The 19,604-nt window shown below is 30.0% G+C and overlaps 2 protein-coding genes across 2 annotated transcripts in view; one reads left to right on the forward strand and one right to left on the reverse strand.

Moving 5' to 3' along the window:
• LOC129216476 (prolyl 3-hydroxylase 1-like) overlaps positions 1-2,998 on the forward strand; it is a 42,906-nt gene extending 39,908 nt beyond the window's left edge. The window contains exon 13 of the mRNA XM_054850691.1: positions 2,947-2,998. Coding sequence (XP_054706666.1) covers positions 2,947-2,975 — 29 coding nt within the window. The 3' untranslated portion in view covers positions 2,976-2,998. The remainder of the gene's footprint in view (positions 1-2,946) is intronic.
• A 3,791-nt stretch (positions 2,999-6,789) lies between these two features.
• The window catches only part of LOC129215986 (N-terminal kinase-like protein), a 100,039-nt gene continuing 87,224 nt past the window's right edge, over positions 6,790-19,604 (reverse strand). The window contains exons 14-19 of the mRNA XM_054850114.1: positions 18,661-18,736; positions 15,150-15,308; positions 13,490-13,578; positions 10,194-10,313; positions 8,587-8,731; positions 6,790-7,231 (exon numbers count right to left, since the gene is read on the reverse strand). Of these exons, the coding sequence (XP_054706089.1) occupies positions 7,092-7,231; positions 8,587-8,731; positions 10,194-10,313; positions 13,490-13,578; positions 15,150-15,308; positions 18,661-18,736 (729 nt within the window). The 3' untranslated portion in view covers positions 6,790-7,091. The remainder of the gene's footprint in view (positions 7,232-8,586; positions 8,732-10,193; positions 10,314-13,489; positions 13,579-15,149; positions 15,309-18,660; positions 18,737-19,604) is intronic.

The following is a 19,604-nucleotide window of genomic DNA, read 5'->3' on the forward strand; positions in this document are numbered from 1 at the left end:
TTAATACCGCTGCCAAATTTATTTAAACAGCCACCGCAGGTGGCAAACTTGGCAAAAAAACAAGGGGGCAAGGGCATCGCCATGCTAGTTTTAAATATCGCTAAGAAATGCCGAAAATAAAATTAAGTAATTCAATATACGTTGAAAAAAATAAATAAATTTGAAAATAGATTTCTGAGATGAAGAATGCATGTGAGGAAATGTTTCCCCTCCTCTTACTACCAATTGAAGGAACAGTGTGATTCGAACAAAACATTTTTAGTTTATAAGATTCTGATTGGGACAGTGGGCTAGATTTTCTCCATGTGCAACTTTATTTGGACCTACAACCTCTATTTTGCTATGTGACAATCATAAAGGCTTTGTGCTAAAAAGTAAAGAATTGCCAGCAAAAAGGAAACCTTCTTTCTGTGTTTTTATGAGAGAGATAGAGGAAGATTGTGTCATTATAAATATTGCTACTCAAAAAAAGTTAATTGGTTTAGATCTTGGTCCTGGACAAGCTTTGTGTTTATTAAACCTATCAAGAATTAAATAAAATTAATGAATACTTTTAATAAAATTTAGTTGAGGTATACTTTAAAAATTTAAAAACCAAATACTAAAATTTAAAAATAAAATATATTTAAAAAAAAAAAAAAACAGAAAACAGATTATAAAAAAGATTAATAATTTTCAATAAAAGTATGAGCAGAAAAAATAGCAAGCTGTTAAGAATAAAATAAGGTCAAGCAAAGCTAAGTGGCCCTTTGTTTTTTTTGCTCTTGATTGTATGTTAGTTTTGATTTTTGTTCGATCCTGACTTTAGACCATCACTTTGAAAGGCAGTGTAAATATCTAGCCCCAAGTGTTGCACTATTGTGGCATAAAAGTATTTACTTTTTGCATTTTATGAAGATGATTCATGATCCTAACACTTGTTGGACATGTATAATGAATTTTCTCTTTTTTGAAAAGACTAATTGTGCAACAAATTTGCAAGTGCCTTGTGTAAAATGTCGAATCATTAACTGCAATGAAACTCTTCGTAACATGAATACTTCTTTCACACTTTTAATGTGATAAGATTTCACTTTTCTAAATAATGCATCTTAAATGCGGCATTCTTAATTTTCACATAATATTTGCTATATCTCGATCATGTTTTACTTTTTCATACTAAATTTTTATCTAAAAAACATCAATCATCTTGTCAACATGTTTTTAACATTTCAGGAAAAAAAAAGATCTATTTACAGCCAAAAATGTAATTTTATTTGTGCCAACAACAGCTTTTGTCGTGCCAAACAACACTAAAATCTAAGCATATGCAGTCTAAGATTTTTTTTCTTTTCATCAAATGAAAGCAATAAGTTACTTCAACGGAAACTAGTCTTTTTCATTAGTTTTTGAATTTGTTTTTCCATCTCTACCATTTTGTAGCTTTCAAAGCTTCTGTCATTTTATGTGCATGTTTAAAATAAATATAAAACCACATAAAATTTGCTTAGTTTATAAAAAGAAAAAAAATCATATAAAATGCTCCATTCTCTATGATTTTGATTTAAAAAAAAACTTTTCTATTTCTCCTTAAAGAGTTTATACAGTTTTGAATCAAGAATAGTAATTTGTACAGTTCAATCACGTTATAACAAATACCGATACAGCAAAATAAATTTTTAGTCTGGATTTAATTGGCATTACATTGCTTGAATTACAATGAAATTCCTATTACTGTGAATAAAATTTGCGGCCCCTTGAAGTTTGTTGTGAAAAGATTCATGTCATTGTATTGATTTTTTTTTTTTTTTTTTTGCTTCATCAACTTTTTTTGAATGGCATGAAATCATACTTTTAAAGAGTTAAAAAGAACAAATTTTGTTCAAAATTTCCCCTTTTCATAAGGAGAAATTCTACTTAGATCTTTAGAGCATTTCTAACTTATACTTTAAAAGTCTTTCATTTATTCTCAGTTTGTTTATTGTCATGTGTTTTAGGTTGTGCTACTTTATTATGTACATATATAGATTGTTTGAGTTTATATTTTAGTTTATTGCCATAAGAAACTTCAAATGACAGCTACAAAAGTACTGTTGTATTTTGTTTAATTGTAAGCCGTTAAACACAATATAAGGAATTTTATTATACATTGTTATGTGCCATGAGTTCCTCTGTTGAGTAAAAGCCAAAACTTTTAAAAGTAATTTTATCATTATCTAAAGGCTGAATTTTTTAAATGTACAAAATAATTATCTTTCTTTTACATGATTTAATTTATACAGCTTTCTAAAAGAATATTATGAGAGTATAAAATAAAAGAATTGCAAAAATTGAGTCTAAGCAAAATATTTTTAGTTGATTTTATTGAAAAACACTCTGAAAAAAAAAGCTGTTTTTTCCTTTTGTGATCTAGTCAAACTTTCAGTTATGAGAAGTAATTACTGATGAACTTTGTGACCTCATTTTTTTTTCTTTTTTAAATTGTAAATCAAATACTTGCAGTATATTATAATCTTGATATGCGCCAGGTAGTATGCAGTGGTTCTTTAAATAAAAAGAACAAAAATTGTTTGATTCAATAATTTTTCAATCAGTTTTAAAAAGTATTATGAGAGTATTATCTCTTAAAATACTCGAATTGTTCGCAATATGTACTTTTATTGTTTCTAACGAATGTGAAGACTAGTCCAAGAATAAAAATACTTTTAATCATAAATCTGTTTAACAGAGCAATTGATACAGATAAATGAAACCAATAAAATATTTTTTAAAAAGTAATGTGTTGTTTCTATGTGCATTAATACTGTTACAAATTCGGTAAGTAATAATTATTTTTGTGATTAATTTGTTGTAATCGGGCTAAATTTGGCATTTATTCCATTATTTTTCTTCTAAAATTATCTTAGTAACATAACCTGTAAATAGTTTCTTGTAATGAATATACAACCCCTTTACATTCGAATGCAGGATATGGTCCCTCCATTTTGGAACGATAAAATTTGCGAATGGAACAAAAAGAAAAGATGAGAAATTGGTAGAACAAGGTAGGATTTTCTGAAAATTTCATTGGCATTTGAATGAGTTAGTTTTGCTTGTGAATCATATCAGCAGTGTGCTGGAGAGCATTTATTTAGCTCTGTGTGTATTAGTCTTTGCTTTGTTTTTTTGCATATTTTGAAGTAAATACGTGTGTGACCGTTGAGTTCAGGGTATTAATTGATATTTGACCTTTAAAGAAAGTTTGAAGTTGCATCAAAACTGTAACAATACCAATTTTGTTGGTGTTACTTCAAAAAAAGTGATGAGACGCTTCTAACTTATCTTAAGTTTCTGAAAATGTTTTAAATTTTTTAATCTTTAAAATTGGTTTTGAATGTTGCTCATTTTCCCCTCGTATAAACATGAAAACATCAAATTTTGCCAATTTTTCATATAGTCATTGAAAACTCCCTAGTAAGATGCTACCATTTTGTTTGTAGTAGTGAGATGGGCATAAACCAGAAATTAATAGAAAAGTACTTAAGTGTATTCAATTCTTCAGTTATTCAACTCTCTTGATCTATTTCAAATTTTTATTAATATGGTGAATTATTACGTATGTTGCAGTTCAATTCCTTGAAAAAATAATTTTCCATACCTTCAAAAATATTATATATTTTTTACAGTATTTGAAAAAAGAAAAAAAAAAATCTTATATAGATAAAATACCTGAAACTTACAAATTTGTTTCATTTATTTAAAAAAATGGATTAACTTTTTTTTCTTTTTGAAAAATTCAAGTTTTCTTTTTTGTCTATTATCAATTTTCATGCCTGTGTTGCGGGCATTTTTAAATACATACAGGGGTCGAAGTGGTCCTATATATCCTATATTTTCAAAAAAGTATGAAAATTGTCCTATATTTCCTATATTTTTGTAAAACATCCCATATTTCCTATATTCCTGTTTTTTTTATCCAATTTATTTCTTTAAAACAACAGTAAATAAACTATCTGACTTCGGATTTTTCGTCGAAAGTACACATATGCAAACGAATTTCAAATTAAAAAACGCAACTCACTAAATCCTGCAACAGGCATCTTCTCTCATTGGCTACAGCAATATGACTTCACTGTAGTGGGTGGAGTTTCGAGAACGAATTCTAAAGTTGGTTTTAGAATTTTGCGTTTGGCAACAGGAGTTTGTTTTGTTTTCCAGCGTGGGTTTTTTTTGTTTTTGTTTTCGTGGGTATATTTTTGTGTTCAGTGCGTTTTCTGATCGGGATGTTCTAATAGTCTTTTTGCAATCTTTTCTTTCTGTTGAATTTTATAGAACAAAATATTTGTATATTTGTGCTACAAAGCATTGGTTATTTCCTGTTAGTTCTCACACAAAGACTTTTTATTTATTTATATAAGCTATGTTTGTGACACGTCTATCTCTGCAAAAATTGTGAGTTGCTGTGTTAATCATCAATAAATTTAACTTTTTTTTTTGTCTACAACGTACACTTTTTCAAAAATTATTCTTTCAACTCCAGGAAAGTCATTTCAGGTGTAAGTTATAATTTTGTTTGAGGGTTTTTTTTTTTTAAACAAAATCATTGATAAGAATAAATAAATAATATGTATGTATTATTTCTTTTTTCATAACGAAACTATTCATATAATGTGTCCTATATTTGTCCTATATTTTTTGTGGAAAATGTCCTATATGTGACAAGTCGATCACTTCTATCCCTGTACATAAAAAGAGCATTTTGTTCAATCATTTGTCTCAAGAAAATTCTTCGTGTGAAGAAAAGTTAAGCGTTGTAAAATGGAATGACAGAGCTAGACCATGTGGTTGATACTAGAGGTGCGACATCGATGGCAAAGCATCGATGTTAGAAATGAAAACATCAATGGTATTGAAACATCGACCAAAAAACATGGATCTTTTTATCAATGTATAGCATACATTTTTGAATATACTACACTAATTTAAGCAATACAAAAGATTACGTCCCCGACGAATATATTGAAAATACTGAACCTCAAACCATGAATATAATTTAATAAGAATAATTTCTCAACATCTTGGTATTACAGTAGGACAAAAATTGATAATAAATCAAGCACCGATTAATACAAACTAGTTATAGTAATAAGGAAATATTTTCAAACTGAATGAAACTAAAACTAAATTTATATCAAAAAAGAACATAAGAAAAAATGTATCATAGCACTTACCCTCAGTTGAATGATGAGAAAAAATTGTGCTAATTGTTTTAAAAATACAAAATTAATTCTAAAAGTTATTATTAAGAGCAAGAAATATATGTCGTACAGTTCGTTAATAATTAAACACAAATTGTAAGTAATAGAGGGTCGACTTGTTGGGGGAACTCGATAAGTAACCACGAATATTGGTGTTGACAGTTTGGAGAAAAAGAAATTTGTTTACTTAGCCCCCAGAAGAGCGTTTCTCTTTTCGCAGGCTATCCCACCAGTCAGAGAAACATCTCTTTCCGATGGAACAGAAGTTGCCATCACTCTCAAATACTTTAAAGCAACTTTTACCAGCTCTGAATTTTTAAAGTTATAATTTTCACCATAGTAACGTATACGATTTTCCTATAGTTTAATAACTGGAGCCTTGAAATAGACTGCAAGTTCTGGCACCAGACTACCAATGTCAGGTTTTTCCAATAGCTTTGACCTCTTCCTCATTCTCTAGTTAATCTTCTACTATCTAGTAGTGATCATTCCAAAAGGCATCCTCTACACAGAAAAATTGATCTTATAAAATGGGTGAAAAAAAAAAAAAAAAAAGATTTTTTTTGGCAACTCCATAAGTAAACTTAATTACCTAGCGAGAAAATTGGAGCAAATTTTCTGATAATTGTTGATTAAAATGCAAAAATATCAACGTCGAAACCAAGACATCGATGGTCCAAAAACATCAAAAGTGAAACATAGATGTTTTAACAAAAACATCGACATCGCACCCTAGTTGATACCATTAATTCACCATTAAAATCAAACAACACAAACTCTAAGTTAAAAATATATCATAAATCCAAGGAAATTCGAGTTTTGATAGGGGTAATAATTTGATTTGGGTTGATAAGTTTATACCCGACTAGCATGTTAACATATAAGACTTTATGCATAGTGAGAATGATAACCTCATTTATTTCATATAAGTACCACAGAAAGCAACACCAAATGGTACAAACTATGATTTTATTTATTATTAAAATATATTTCATGTGAAACATTTGCAAGTTTTTTTTTTTTTTTGCATTGTCAAAATCAATTATAAAATTTATCCATTTGCTGTAACTTTTATTATCTGATCAGAAATTTTAATTTATAAAAAAAGCAAGTTAATAAAAAGGTCATTATGAATTTTGTGGGAGGGGGAACTATTTAACAATGAGTGTTCAAGAACTATATGAATAGAAAATGGTCTACTTTAATTCATTACGGGCAAATGCAATGTGTTTACTGTACAAAAATATATTATGCAAAACACAAAACTTGTTAAGCATATTAAAAAGAACTTAATGAAAGATTTTATTTTGCTTCCCTTTATTTTAAACTAAAGGATGATAATATTTAATGCAATAAGTACTTGCTATATTTGCATGACAAATATACAAAATAATATTCCTTGTTTTGCATTTATATGTCTTTAAAACTTCTTTAATTTTACAACTATATCATACTGTCCTCTTTTTAAAAAAAGTCTAAAATCTGGTACAATCTTAAATCTTTACTTGCCTACAATTTTTATTAATTTATTTTATGCTTGTATAATGTTTTATAAAACTGTCATAATTTTTATTTTTACTACTATTCCATGTGCATTTCTTTCACACAAATGAAAAGTTCACAAGCAGAGTCTTTCATTTATGTATATCTAAAACTATTATAATTTATTGCATAACAGACTCTTAGAAAAAATTCATATACAGAAGATCAATTGTATTCATTTTTTAAATGAAACTGAGTTCTAGTTTTTTGAAAAGGAAGTATTTTCATACTGATATAAAATTAATTTTATTACATAAAATATGACTTAGATAAAATTATTTTAATACAAAACATCATATTCATGATCACATCCATTACTGAATTATAAATATTTCAGGAAATTTTTTGCGCTCCCAGTTTTCTCGGTCGTGCTTGCTGCTGTTCTTTCTGTCGTTGTCGCCTCTTTTCCTCACGTGCTAAGCGATTCTGTTCTTGTCTTTGTCGGTGAGATTCAATCTTCGAAGATGTACTCTCTAAAAGTCAGACAATTTTTTTAAAATAAAATAATAATAATAATAAATGAACAATAGCGAGATTCAATAAGTTTCCACACATTGTTTAATTTTTAAAAATGCAATCATTATTCTGTAATTCATCATTACAAATGTAACTGATAATTCAGTTTGAGCTTGAGCACAGGAAAAGAACATAGAATTCATAAATTCAATTGACTTAATGTACAATTTGCATGCATAACCATAAAAATTGTTTTGAAATGTTTTTTATTTATGTAAAACACATGTGATGGAGGAATCAATAGAGGGAAAATCATTTTTTAACAAATAAGATCCAAAATTGCAGATCTTTATCCCCTTAAAAACACACACAGCAAATTTTGTATAATACATTTGCTATAATTCCAAACCTATCATTGCTAATTGATAATTAGAGATATTATCCTAAATACAGTAGCCCTCCTTTTTAAAGGGTGATGTCAGTCACTTTAATATGCATATACAGTTGGCTCTCTGTTTAACGATGCTCTATTTAACGACTTTCTCTATTTAATGACGGCTTTTCACGGTCCCAGATGGTCCACTATAGTGTTAAAAGCATTCTATTTAAGGACGCTTTTTTGTGGTCCCTTGAAAGTCGTTAAACAGAGAGCCATGTTACAAATGTGTGTTAGCCTTTAAATTTAGCAGTCAGGTTGAAATGAACCAAGCACGTTGAAATGAACCAAACACGTGCATCAATTTTTTTTTTCCCTCCTCATTCAGATTGACTCATCTTAAGTGGCAGCTAGCCAATTCCCTGGCATACATTGCCAAACACAAAATATGAAATAAATAAATATATCTTGAAAATTCTGGGACTTGTACAATACAGAACATAAAAACAGTCTGGGATCAGTTCGATGAAAACAAGGATTTCTGGAGACCAGAATGTAAAAATCAGCGATAAAAGATTTCATAAATGTCCAGGAAAATACAAAAAAATGTGATGATTAAAAAAAGTCAAAATACTTGAACATTCATATTGAAATAAAATAGGGTGTGGAAAAGATTTTTTTTTTTTTCAATCATTTATTTTTGTTTGGAAAAAAGAAATTCTTGAAACTAGCTGCTCTGTTTTGAAGCTGAAAAACAAAATTTTATTACTACTAATTTTTTTTAAAAAACAACTTGATAATGAATATTTTCTGTCTCAGATTTCACAAGAATCTGCATATTTAATTAGAATGAATTACATTTCTTGCGGTGATAATAAAATAATTTGCAACTATTTAGTTTAAAGAGGAAAAATTTTTTTCTATAATCATTATTGCTTTAATTTCACTATCATTTTTTTTTTTCAATGTATGAAAACAATTTGGAGAAAGCATTACCTTCTTTAGGATCTTCCCAAGTCTCCCAACTTTCCAGTGAGTCCCAGTCTTTAACAACTTCTTTTTGCACTTCAAGCTTTTTCTCAGACGGTTGAAATGGATCTTCATCTTCAGTTGGGAAAAAACTCTTTAATTTTTCAGTATTCTGTTAAAAATACAGAATGTGTTACAAAAGTTAAAACCAAATCAAATAAAATAAAAAAATTAAAAATGAAAGTTCATAACCACACTAATGCAGAGCCTAACACCTTCATTTTCCCTAGCTTGCATAGAATATGTGCTTGCATACAACAATGTAGCAATTCTTTTTCTTTTATAACCTGGTGTGTAAAGGTAACACATAATAGATGAGAATTTGAATATAATCAGAATTTGAAAGACAAAATATTTTAAATTTTTTTGTTTTAAAACTGGAATTGTAAAATATTACTTATGAATTCTAAGATTTTAACAATAAATATAACTCTTAAATTCAATTTGTTTTCTTGTGTACTTTTAACGTTTTTTTGTTTCAATTATTTTGATGAAGGTTAGATGCATCAACATTTCTATTCAATAGTCAACTTGGTCTAATAGTCAACTAAATGGTCAAAATGCATGAAATTATGATGTGTGCATAGTGCGAGCATCTAGCTGAGCAAATAGATCATAATAAAGTTATAAAAATAAACCTGGTTACTGTTTTATCTCCAAGTATTTATTCAAATTCCTAGACAGAAGAATGGATATTATATTAGAAGTAGACTGAGCTAAGCTTCTGGATTGGTAAATCTCTCAATTAGTACCTAAATGTCAACACAAAAGAGGGAGGTACTTTCTTACTTATTTTAATACTTCATATTTTTTCATAAGATTTTAGCTAAAATAATAAAAGACTAACATTTCATTTATTAGTTCAAATTAGAGCAGTGTAGGAAAAGTAACTAACTCAAATTTAAATATGATACAAGTGTGAAAACATTTACATTAGGCTTTAGTAAAACATAGAGTAGAACCTTCAAAGTTGACCACTTTCTATATATTGACAGACTTCCTAAGTAAACCAAAATTTCATAGATTGAACGTTTATAATATGTTTCCAATGGATAAACTTCTAAATATTGACCACCTCTGTAAGCTCTATGTTGACCACAGAAAAATGTATGAGCTATTGCTCAAAATACTAATTTACTCTTTATTTGACCACCTATCCTATTTTGCTTTTTTTTCTATTTGAAAAATCTCTCTACATATTCAGTTGCTTAGAACTTTTTACCTATTTATTCCTCATCTCCTTTGTCCAAAAATGGCAAATTAATAAGAAGATTGCTAGATTTTAAACTGAGTTGCTGTTTTTTGTTGATTTTACATGATGACCACCTCTATATGTTGACCTCAGTTCCTTGTTGCTTACATTTCCTTAAGGGCTCAACTTACAGAGGTTTTACTGAGTCCCCCCCCCCTCCTTGGTTTGTATGATGTTAATAATAAAAGTAAAAGGAAAATATAAGCTGAGATTTTTATTAAAGCCTCAAAATTATGGCAAAAACAATCCATACTTTTTGCCATAACATTACTAGTTTTGTACAAGCAAAAAACACTTCAATACTAGTTTCAATTAAGTCAACCTTAGCAAACGCCTTATCCGTCTCAAAGCTTTCCCATGCGTCTTCCCAGTCGTTTGTATCCTCTTTTTGTTCATCAAAGTCTGCTGAAGATGAATTCATTTCAGTTTCTTCAAGACAATTCTATTACAAAAAATTTAAAACAAATTTATCATACTTTAATTAATAAAACATAACTAGCATAGAAATAATAAAATTTACACTAAACATTCAATGATTTTAATGATATTAACATAAGAATATGTTGGTTTTTTATCAGCTATGACATTTCCATCCAGGATAAAACAGCAGTTATAAAAGTACTTTGTCCTGAGGAAAGACTGCGAATTTCAAGATTATCAATCCTTGGCCATTTGATCTGAGACCTTCTCGGGAATTACTGGTGATAATTTTATGGCTATCTAAGATTCCGGAGGCTTAACTAAATTGAAATCTTGACTTCTGACAACAAAATGGGTTTGGGTATACAGTCGAGTCCCGACTTACGCGAGGGATGCATTCCAAGACACCTCGCGTAAGTCGGAATTTCGCGTTGTGGAACAAGGTATGTTTAGTCATTTTTTATAAGCATTTCCAATTGTTTCAGATCTTTGTAAACACCCCTCATATTGTTTCAAACTATTTATTAACTATTTATTGCAGTATCTTTTACAAAGAACCGACTTTTTCTGTATTTTAGAAAAAGCGTTATTATTTGACATAAAATTCTGTAATTTAGCACAAAATCAATGACTAATGGGGGAGAGAAACCTAAAATAAAGCAGTATGGTACTTACAGTATGTACACTACAGCATTATTATAGCATTTAACAATATAGATATAGTAAATATATTTATAATTTAAAAAATGAAGATGGTTTATGCAGTGCGATCAGAATGCTATCAGAATGTATTTTATCAACGTTCATATGTAAAATGAAAAAAAAAAGTTAAGAATCGGAGTGGTTATTTGTATTAAATAAAGCAAAGCGTTGTTTAAACTAATACAGTGGGTGAACTTCCGCTTTCAGTGATGCTAAAGGGATGAAAGTCCATTGGCAAAACCAATATTTAGTGTCAACGAAGCCCATTCTAACTCTCCGCTGCTCTTTTCCGAAAAATTTCATGTTGCAGGCGAGTAATTTGTGTCCGCACTAAAAAATTCGATACTCATGAAAAACTCGCATTATAGCCATTTCGCGCAAGTCGGATCGCATTGTAGCGGGATCCGACTGTAAATGTTGTACTACTCCAGATTCAAAAGGTTACATGATAAAGCATAAATGCACAAAAAAAATTTAGAATTTTAAAAATGTGTTCAAAATTTTACTAACAACTATGAGGGAAGATTAAATATGAACCAGATTTATTTGGAAAAAAAATATTGCATCTATCAGATAATAATGCTAATAACAATAAAAGATCCTTTTTTCTGCATAGTTTCCTTCCTTCTTTTGCTGAATATTTTCTCAACCAGAAACAAGTTTTTGATACCGTTTCTTGTAATACAAAAAAGAAAGGTATGTGTGGACGCAGTTGCACAGGAATACAGTATACTTCGATTTAACGATTTTCTCAATTTAATGATACATTTCACTGGTCTGGGTTTCACTGTATTAAGCGACTATGCTCCTCGATTTAACAATAACTTTTTTCCAGTCCCTAGATGATTGTTAAATCAAGGTTGTATTGTACTTCCATATTTGTGTCATCATCAAACCACTGTCCTCCTAGGACTCCTTTGAGGAATCAAAACAAATGGTAGCCACAGGGCAATTAATCTGGACTCTAGACGTGGTTTCTAGAAGCGACCAGTGAAATGCCTCCAATTTAACTGCAATAAAGTGGCAGTTTGCTGCCTTGAAATTTTATGGAGAAGAATGATGTTGCATATTACTTGCTGGCATCACTTATGGTGATACAAAGCATGTGCTTCATCAAAAAGGCAACAATAATAGCCCTCATTAAAAAGTCCTTCTTCAATAAGGTCAAAAACGGCAATAATGTTATCTACAGTAATGCTCGTCATAGTCTCCATTAAACAAGTTCGTTTACTACAGTTTTTCTTTCTGACAATTTTTTTAACCCACTCATACACTCGAGTGTGCAAAAGCATTTCTTCCACAAGCTACATGAAACTGTCTCAAAAGCTCAAAAGGTTTAGTTCCCTCTTTTGCAAGAAATTTAATAATGAGGCATTGCGCAACAGACATGTGCACCTCATGCTCACTTGTGGTGTACCCGAAGCAGCAGAGATCTCCAATGTGCATGCAAACACAAAAGTCCTTCTTCAGTTTCAATGAAGAAGGGTCTATACCTTGCCAACATACTGGCAACACAACGCCTCAAATTTATTTGTTACATCAGCATGAGGTTAAATTCTCATTTATATTTGATCCACCTGTGTAAATAACAAAATGCTGCCAGTAAAAACATCTACTTTACAGGGTGCGGAGAAAGTTCCCAAATTTTATTAGATATTTCAATAGGCTGTAACTAACACATAATTCAACAAATCAACAAGTTAAAGCAATAAAAACTATTTCTTGAAACAATAATAATAACATTAAACAAAAAAATTATAACAATCGTTCAAAATTGGTTCCGTGGGCTTCAATACATTTACGAAGCCGCAGTCTGAAATTGCTGACAATGCTCGCTCACGCATCCACCATTCCAGGCATTTTGCAGTGGTTGGACGACCACTCCGTGGACGGTCGGCAGTTCCTCCAGCCTCCTTGTAGCGTTTCATAGCATCATAGACTGTTTTACTCTTGAATCCAGTCGTTCGAATAATATCGGCTGTTTTCATTCCCTTCTTGTGTAATTCAACGACAGTAACACGCACATTTTCACGATTCATAGCTCACTAACTCAATGAACTAACAAGGAGCAAATGATTAAACCTCAAATACTTTTAATGCCAATAAACAATATGTGCCAAATAAATCGCCGATATACGATTTTAATGCCAAAAAAAACGTTTTAAACAAAATTGTGGGAACTTTCTCCGCACCTAGTTTATTTATCAGCTTTGATACTAATCTAATCAATTCTTTTTTTTAAGAAACAGTTAGAGAAAGGAAAACCAAAGAACTGATGTTTCAAACAAGAGGGCAAATTGAGCTATACCACAAAATCTTAACACAGAAAAAAAAAGGGGGGGGGGGAGGATTGAAAATTAGTTTTCATCAAAACAAAATATTGAAATATTTGTTTAGTTAATTTCTTATTTGATAAAAATGTGAGTAACAATTTTGAAAGTTTTGAAGCATAATATTCATACAATACAGCATTATAAAATGAAACATATCATATACCTCTTCGTCCCAGTCATTGCTCCAAGAATCAGTATTACTAACTGGTGAATTTTCTTCTTTGACATCTTTTTCAGCATTTTTAGCAGCATCTTTAAAATAATTCAGAAAATTTTACAAAGTCTTAAATTCAAAAAAAAAAAGTTAATTTTCCACATCATAGAGACAATTTATCAGCATATGTGTTTAAATGTATCTACTAAGGGCAGGGATTTCACTATGGTTGTATTATTTGCAAAACACAAAAGGATATTCTAAATTGCAAAAATTAATTTTTGCTGATCAGAGTTTCCACATCATATCTATCGAGTTTAAATTGCTTTGTGTGTGTCAAACAGCATGTACAGATTGTATTTGGTATCAATGCAGTATAAGCAAGCATATTACATTGGACTCTTACAGTCTTGTAATTAAACATGTATTCTCTGAATGGTAAGTACAGCTATTAATTTTCCATTCATATAGCTCACAGTATGGCCTAGGGACCCCATGTGCTGTTGCGCCTCCGAGTTTTAGTTATAATGTAGGTTACTGCACTATTGAAGAAACTAACAACAATTTGCTGGTTACTAAAAATACCAAAGATTTTTTTTAATTCTCTCGAAAACTAAGACTTGCTGCTGAGAGTAACAAACATTTTCCTCCAACTCCTTAAAAGCTGGTTATCTCTTATTCCATGAAAGTTTCAACATCAGAAGTACTTTTCAGCCAAATAAGGAAAAATTGAAAAATGTTACAGCAAAATTTGAAAGAGTTTCAAGACTTTATGAAAACAATGATGAAAAAATTATTTATGATACAAATACAGTCGGACCTCGATATAAGGTCCCCCTCGGGACTTCACGAAACTGACCTTAGAAGCGCGGTGACCTTATAACCGATCCATGTATATTTATTGATAAATAAACATCTATATACATTAATTATTTTTAAAATTTAATACACTCAAAAATATCAGTAATTAGGTTACAATAGTTTAATAGATTTGAATCAATCAAAACTTTTGGAAGCAATAAGGCATTTTGAAATGATTTTTTAGAACTTTCATTTAGAGTAAAGCTACATACAAATATGCCCAAGCAGAGAACTGATGAGTGACTTACCTAACTTAAAATTGTCATAAATACAGGACCGGCAGGATTTTTCTTTTGTTTAAGCACAATGGTTTCTAATTGTTTTCTGGAAATTTTCCTCGGCTTCTCATGACTGGTAAAAAAGTGTGATATGTACACGCTGAGTGCCCTCATTACTACTGCTTCATATTTTAGCGTCACTGTCTTAATACTCACTTTCTACTGCATTTGGTGCACTACATGCTACGTAATAGGAATACGACTTTTCACTTTTTAAGAATTGTATATCACGAAACATTCTTAGAAATGAATCTATTAAGCACTGAAATTATTTAAAGAAATCAGACAGAAGTGACCTTATAAGTGATTAATGTATTATGACCTGACCACATATCCAATAAGACACAATATAGAATTCCTATTCATTGAGCCAGGACTTGAGAAAAGTGACCTTATATGCGGGGTGACCTTATAAGTGAGTGACCTTATATCAAGGTCTGACTGTAATCATTAAAAGACTTGACAATAGTATATAGAAAGTTTGGAAAACTTGAACTTGCTAAATTTTTAGTTTTTAATATATTGCTTACCAGATAAGGTCGGTGATATAGCTGTTGGAGATTGGTTTGAAGATGGACTGGGGCTTTTTGTCCTAGATCTATTATATAATTTGTCAGTAAGTGAAGTCACAGCCCATGATGTCCAACTGGCAGCAATTGAGGCAGGACCAGTTGTTTCTAGTTCTTTTTCTTTAAAAGAAAAAAAACATTGATCACGCATTTCAAGTTGAGAAGTTAAAGAATTTTTTTTTAATCAAATAAATAAATACTTATCAAAATAAAACTTGTTTTTAAAACTCAATAAAAAGAAAAGCAAACTTTTGGTTTTTAGATTTATAATTCAGTGATGTCCTTAAAACACATATTGGAAATTACTGAATCTTAACATATTTGATATGATGCTACTAAAAACAGCCCAGCTTATGCTATCTGCTATAAGAAAACCATAATGTTATCGGAATATATAATAGCTACACCAAACATTTTTCAAGTATAAATATTGTCAGCCCTGCTTAATCGGGTAACATATAAACGAATACCCCACTTATATGAATAAAATTTCCTGGAACCAACATTTCTCCCATAGATGTAATGTTAAAGATATGTAATGTTTAATCGAATAATTTTCCCAGTTAATCGAATAACAGTGATCAGTTTTCACATATATTTTTGTGGAGAAAAATTTTGAATATGTTAAACATAAATTAAATAAGTGATTATTGACGTAAAAATTTAAAATAGTATTTTTCGGCAAACAATGAGCGAGAAGAACAGCATTCATATTCCATCAAAGCATTTCCCCTATTCTATCAAATTTCTTTTATTGTTGCCATTACCAACAGACAGTCAATAATTAAGTTTAAAAACGCAGACGGTAAGAAATTGATAAATATTAATTACGTAAAACACGGTAATTGAAGTTTGAAAAGTATTCTCAAAATACTTCGAGCAAGGAATCCACTATTGTGGACATTCTCCAAAAAATATGAACTGAAAAAAGGTGTCGAAACAAATATTTAATACCTCAAGTTGTAAAATACATATTTATAATTTTCCATGCTACTTGTATTATATATACTTAATCATTACACTATTTTGTTGAATAATTAGCTTATTTAAAATGCTTTTTAATCAAAAAAATTTTTTCTTCTATTACTTAGATATTGATTTATTATTAGGTTTTAAGATAAATGTTGTCAATCAGGAAAGGTAAGTAAAATTTCCCCACTTAATCAAATAATATTTCTTGAAGTCGAAGGTATTCGTTTAAGCAGGACTGACAGTACATTGAATGTTATACGCATGTACAAAAACACATTCTTTTGGCAATGTTTCTAAAAATGAAAAGTTTTGAATCAAACTAAAAAATCAAAAGTAAAAATTAAAAAGCCCTGGAATTTAAATACAAAATGAAGTCTTTATGAAGACCAAAAAATACATAATTATAAGATTTATAATCGCACCAACAGCTTCAGACCCCAGTTTTTGCATGAAGTTGTAAAGAGCAAGATTGGGGAAATTCCTTATCAAACAGAAACAATTTCATTTGTAGCCACCTTTTTGAAATAGTGGCCACTTATTTTACTCAAAGTGCTACAAGTCATATATATTTTTCCCCTTGAAATAATTCCAAATACAGTACTAATGTACTGTATTTGGTTCATTAAGGCTGCACCTGGATTTTGGTGGAAAAGATTTTTCCAATTACTTTTATACACTTTAAGATTTAACTTTATTTTTTGAGGTAGTGATTGACAGATGATTTTTAATCTTTTTTTTTCATTCAGTCATTGTTCGGCCAGTGGCTATTACTGATTTTGCCCTTTATGGAGCTGTCATTTTATTACTTTATTCACATGTTATTCAATCCAAATGAAGCTTAATTTATAAAAGAAATTTATTACTGTTTTAATCATGATAGAAATTAAGCTTAGTGTCTCTCTAACTCTCTTTCATTTGTTCAGATGAATAAGTATTACGCAGACAGTTACAGTTAATTTGTAAAAAAAAAAATAATTCCAATAATTTTGCATTTACAAAATTGACAGAAATTCTCTTTCTTTTCCTTCTTTAAAATTTCATTATTTTTTTAAATCTTGAAAAAAAAATTTAAATGTGAACAAGAATAATAATAAAAAAAACATTTATGCTACTTCAATAACATTTATGTGTTTTCATGCATGACAGCAAACTGTTTAACATGTGTCGAAGTGGGGAGAAAAATAAGTTTTTCAAGAAGAACCAGTTTTATCCCCTCAACTGTTCATTTTCTTGAGTCTTAGGGAACCAGATGAGTCAGACTCAGTATCATCTCTGCATACAGTTATTTTCTGTAACAGAAAAAAGTGCATACAAAGTTAGCTAGGAGGGATACACTTTTTAGGAAGAATGTCACATAGGATTTTAATTTTTTTTCCCTACATTGACTGAAATAATTTATATGTTTTATTTCCCTTTCAGGTTTTACTGCCTATTATCTAATATTTTATAATGAAATTGTAGCTATAAAGAAATTTCAATTAGGTCTCTGAAACTTTGCTATAAATAGGCAGGACTGTATAAATAGGTTAACTTCAAAATATTTTGTTTATATTAATCTTGCATAGATTATTAACTAATGAACATATTTTTAATATCTGACATTGAGTAAGAAACTGTTAAAGCTTCTATAAAATCAAGTATCATTTTTGCTTGCGGCTGGCCCCTAATGTGTGAAATCAGAATGGGAAAGTACCCGGTTCACAATAAGTGAAAGTGCTTTTGCTGCAATTTTTGTTCTTATTTATGAAACAGATAATGATCTTAAAACATGAATGGTTTATGGAGCAGTGCCTTAGTTCAAGCTTATATAACTGAGATACAGTTGAACTGGCACAGTCTGCAATACTCATTTGTTCCCCTGTGAAGAAACTTTTACTCTCCATTTAGAAACTCTCCACAACTTAAAAGCTTTTAAAATGATTTTATTGCTGGCATACAGTAGAATTTCTCTTTCTAAGAGAAAAATAAGTTAAAGAATCTTAAAATTCAAATGGCTCTCTAAATTAAAATTTTATTGGGGCATTAATAGTACTTGGCAAGAAGTATATGGTGAAAAACTGCTTTTACCACTTGCAAAGAGGAACCCCTCGAAAACTTGGATTATTTTTAAAGCTTCAGTATCAACAATTCTATGCTTGCTTACGTTCAACCTTGAAATTAATTTGATTAACTTTATCATCAGTTAACTTTAGAGTGACTACAATCCATTTATGTTCTTGGCATCAAATAAAAAGCTTGTTCTACCAACCAATCAAGCAACAACAGAACAAGTATAATAAAAGCATTATAAAATAGCATAGATTATTATCGAATAGAGAGATATTAATGTAGTAAATAACTATAAATAATCTACAGTTGAAGCAAACCAAACCTGGCGGCATCATAATGTTGTGATTAGGATCTGCATAACCTTCACAATGCTGCCAGGTTAGGTTTGCCCTAACTATAGATTACTGATTTTTATCCAAAAATAAAAATAAGTATAGAATATTAGTTATACCCAATTTTTCCAGCAAGGTTGGATCTTCTGAAACTTTCTCCAACTTTGAAAGAAAACCTCCAATTGCTTTGAATGTCTGCATTAAATGAAATTACAAAAATATACAATATTCTTTGATCATTGAAAGATGTAATGTAGAGACCTGTGCCATCAACACTTTTGGACAAGTCTCCACTTTCACAAGCAACTACCTTCTACAATGTTCAGTATAAATACAGTGGCCGCCGCTTATATGAATCATGTTTGTTCGATACAGTTTTAATTAAAAAAGCGGCTGATTCTATACAGCAGAAAAATTTAATAAAGCTGAGTTTTGCTCAGTTTTTGACAATTTGATTCATTAAAGCAGTTGATTCAATTAACCACTGATTCAATTCCCGGCGTCTACTGTATAATCACAAAGGTTTGATAGAAAAAAACTAACATTTTTAGCAAAAATAATACAGAGATATATTGGAAAGTATTTTTGTTTTATTAAACATCATATTATGAAGAACCAACATGCCTTTTTCTTAAATATTCAGTGTCTTCTTTTCTGTTCCAGTAACAGTAAAATATATTGAGTTATTGAAGAATATTTTTGGTTTGATTCCTGATGCAAAGACCAACATTACTTGATCAAAGACAACACTACTTGTTCACAGTCTGGCTGATAAGTTAGTTTTTTCCTTTTAACATTAGTTATGGGTTGCCAAACTGCAGACTTTCAACTTACGATAATGAGTATGGCTATGTCATCAGAATATAAGAGGGACGTTTTTAAAGTAAGGTTCGTTTTGAAATAAAAAAAGAATGAGTACAGATAAAGCAAAGAAATTTATTGCACAAAAATCTACCAAATGAAAGTTGCTGTGAGCGAGGTGGGAGCAGACCCAGAGGATGTTCAAAAACATCCCAGCCAAAGCCCTGTAAGAGTCCTCATGGTTGACTACACAGGCGACAAC

Source organism: Uloborus diversus, chromosome 2 (assembly GCF_026930045.1).
Source record: "Uloborus diversus isolate 005 chromosome 2, Udiv.v.3.1, whole genome shotgun sequence".
Classification (NCBI taxonomy): domain Eukaryota; kingdom Metazoa; phylum Arthropoda; class Arachnida; order Araneae; family Uloboridae; genus Uloborus; species Uloborus diversus.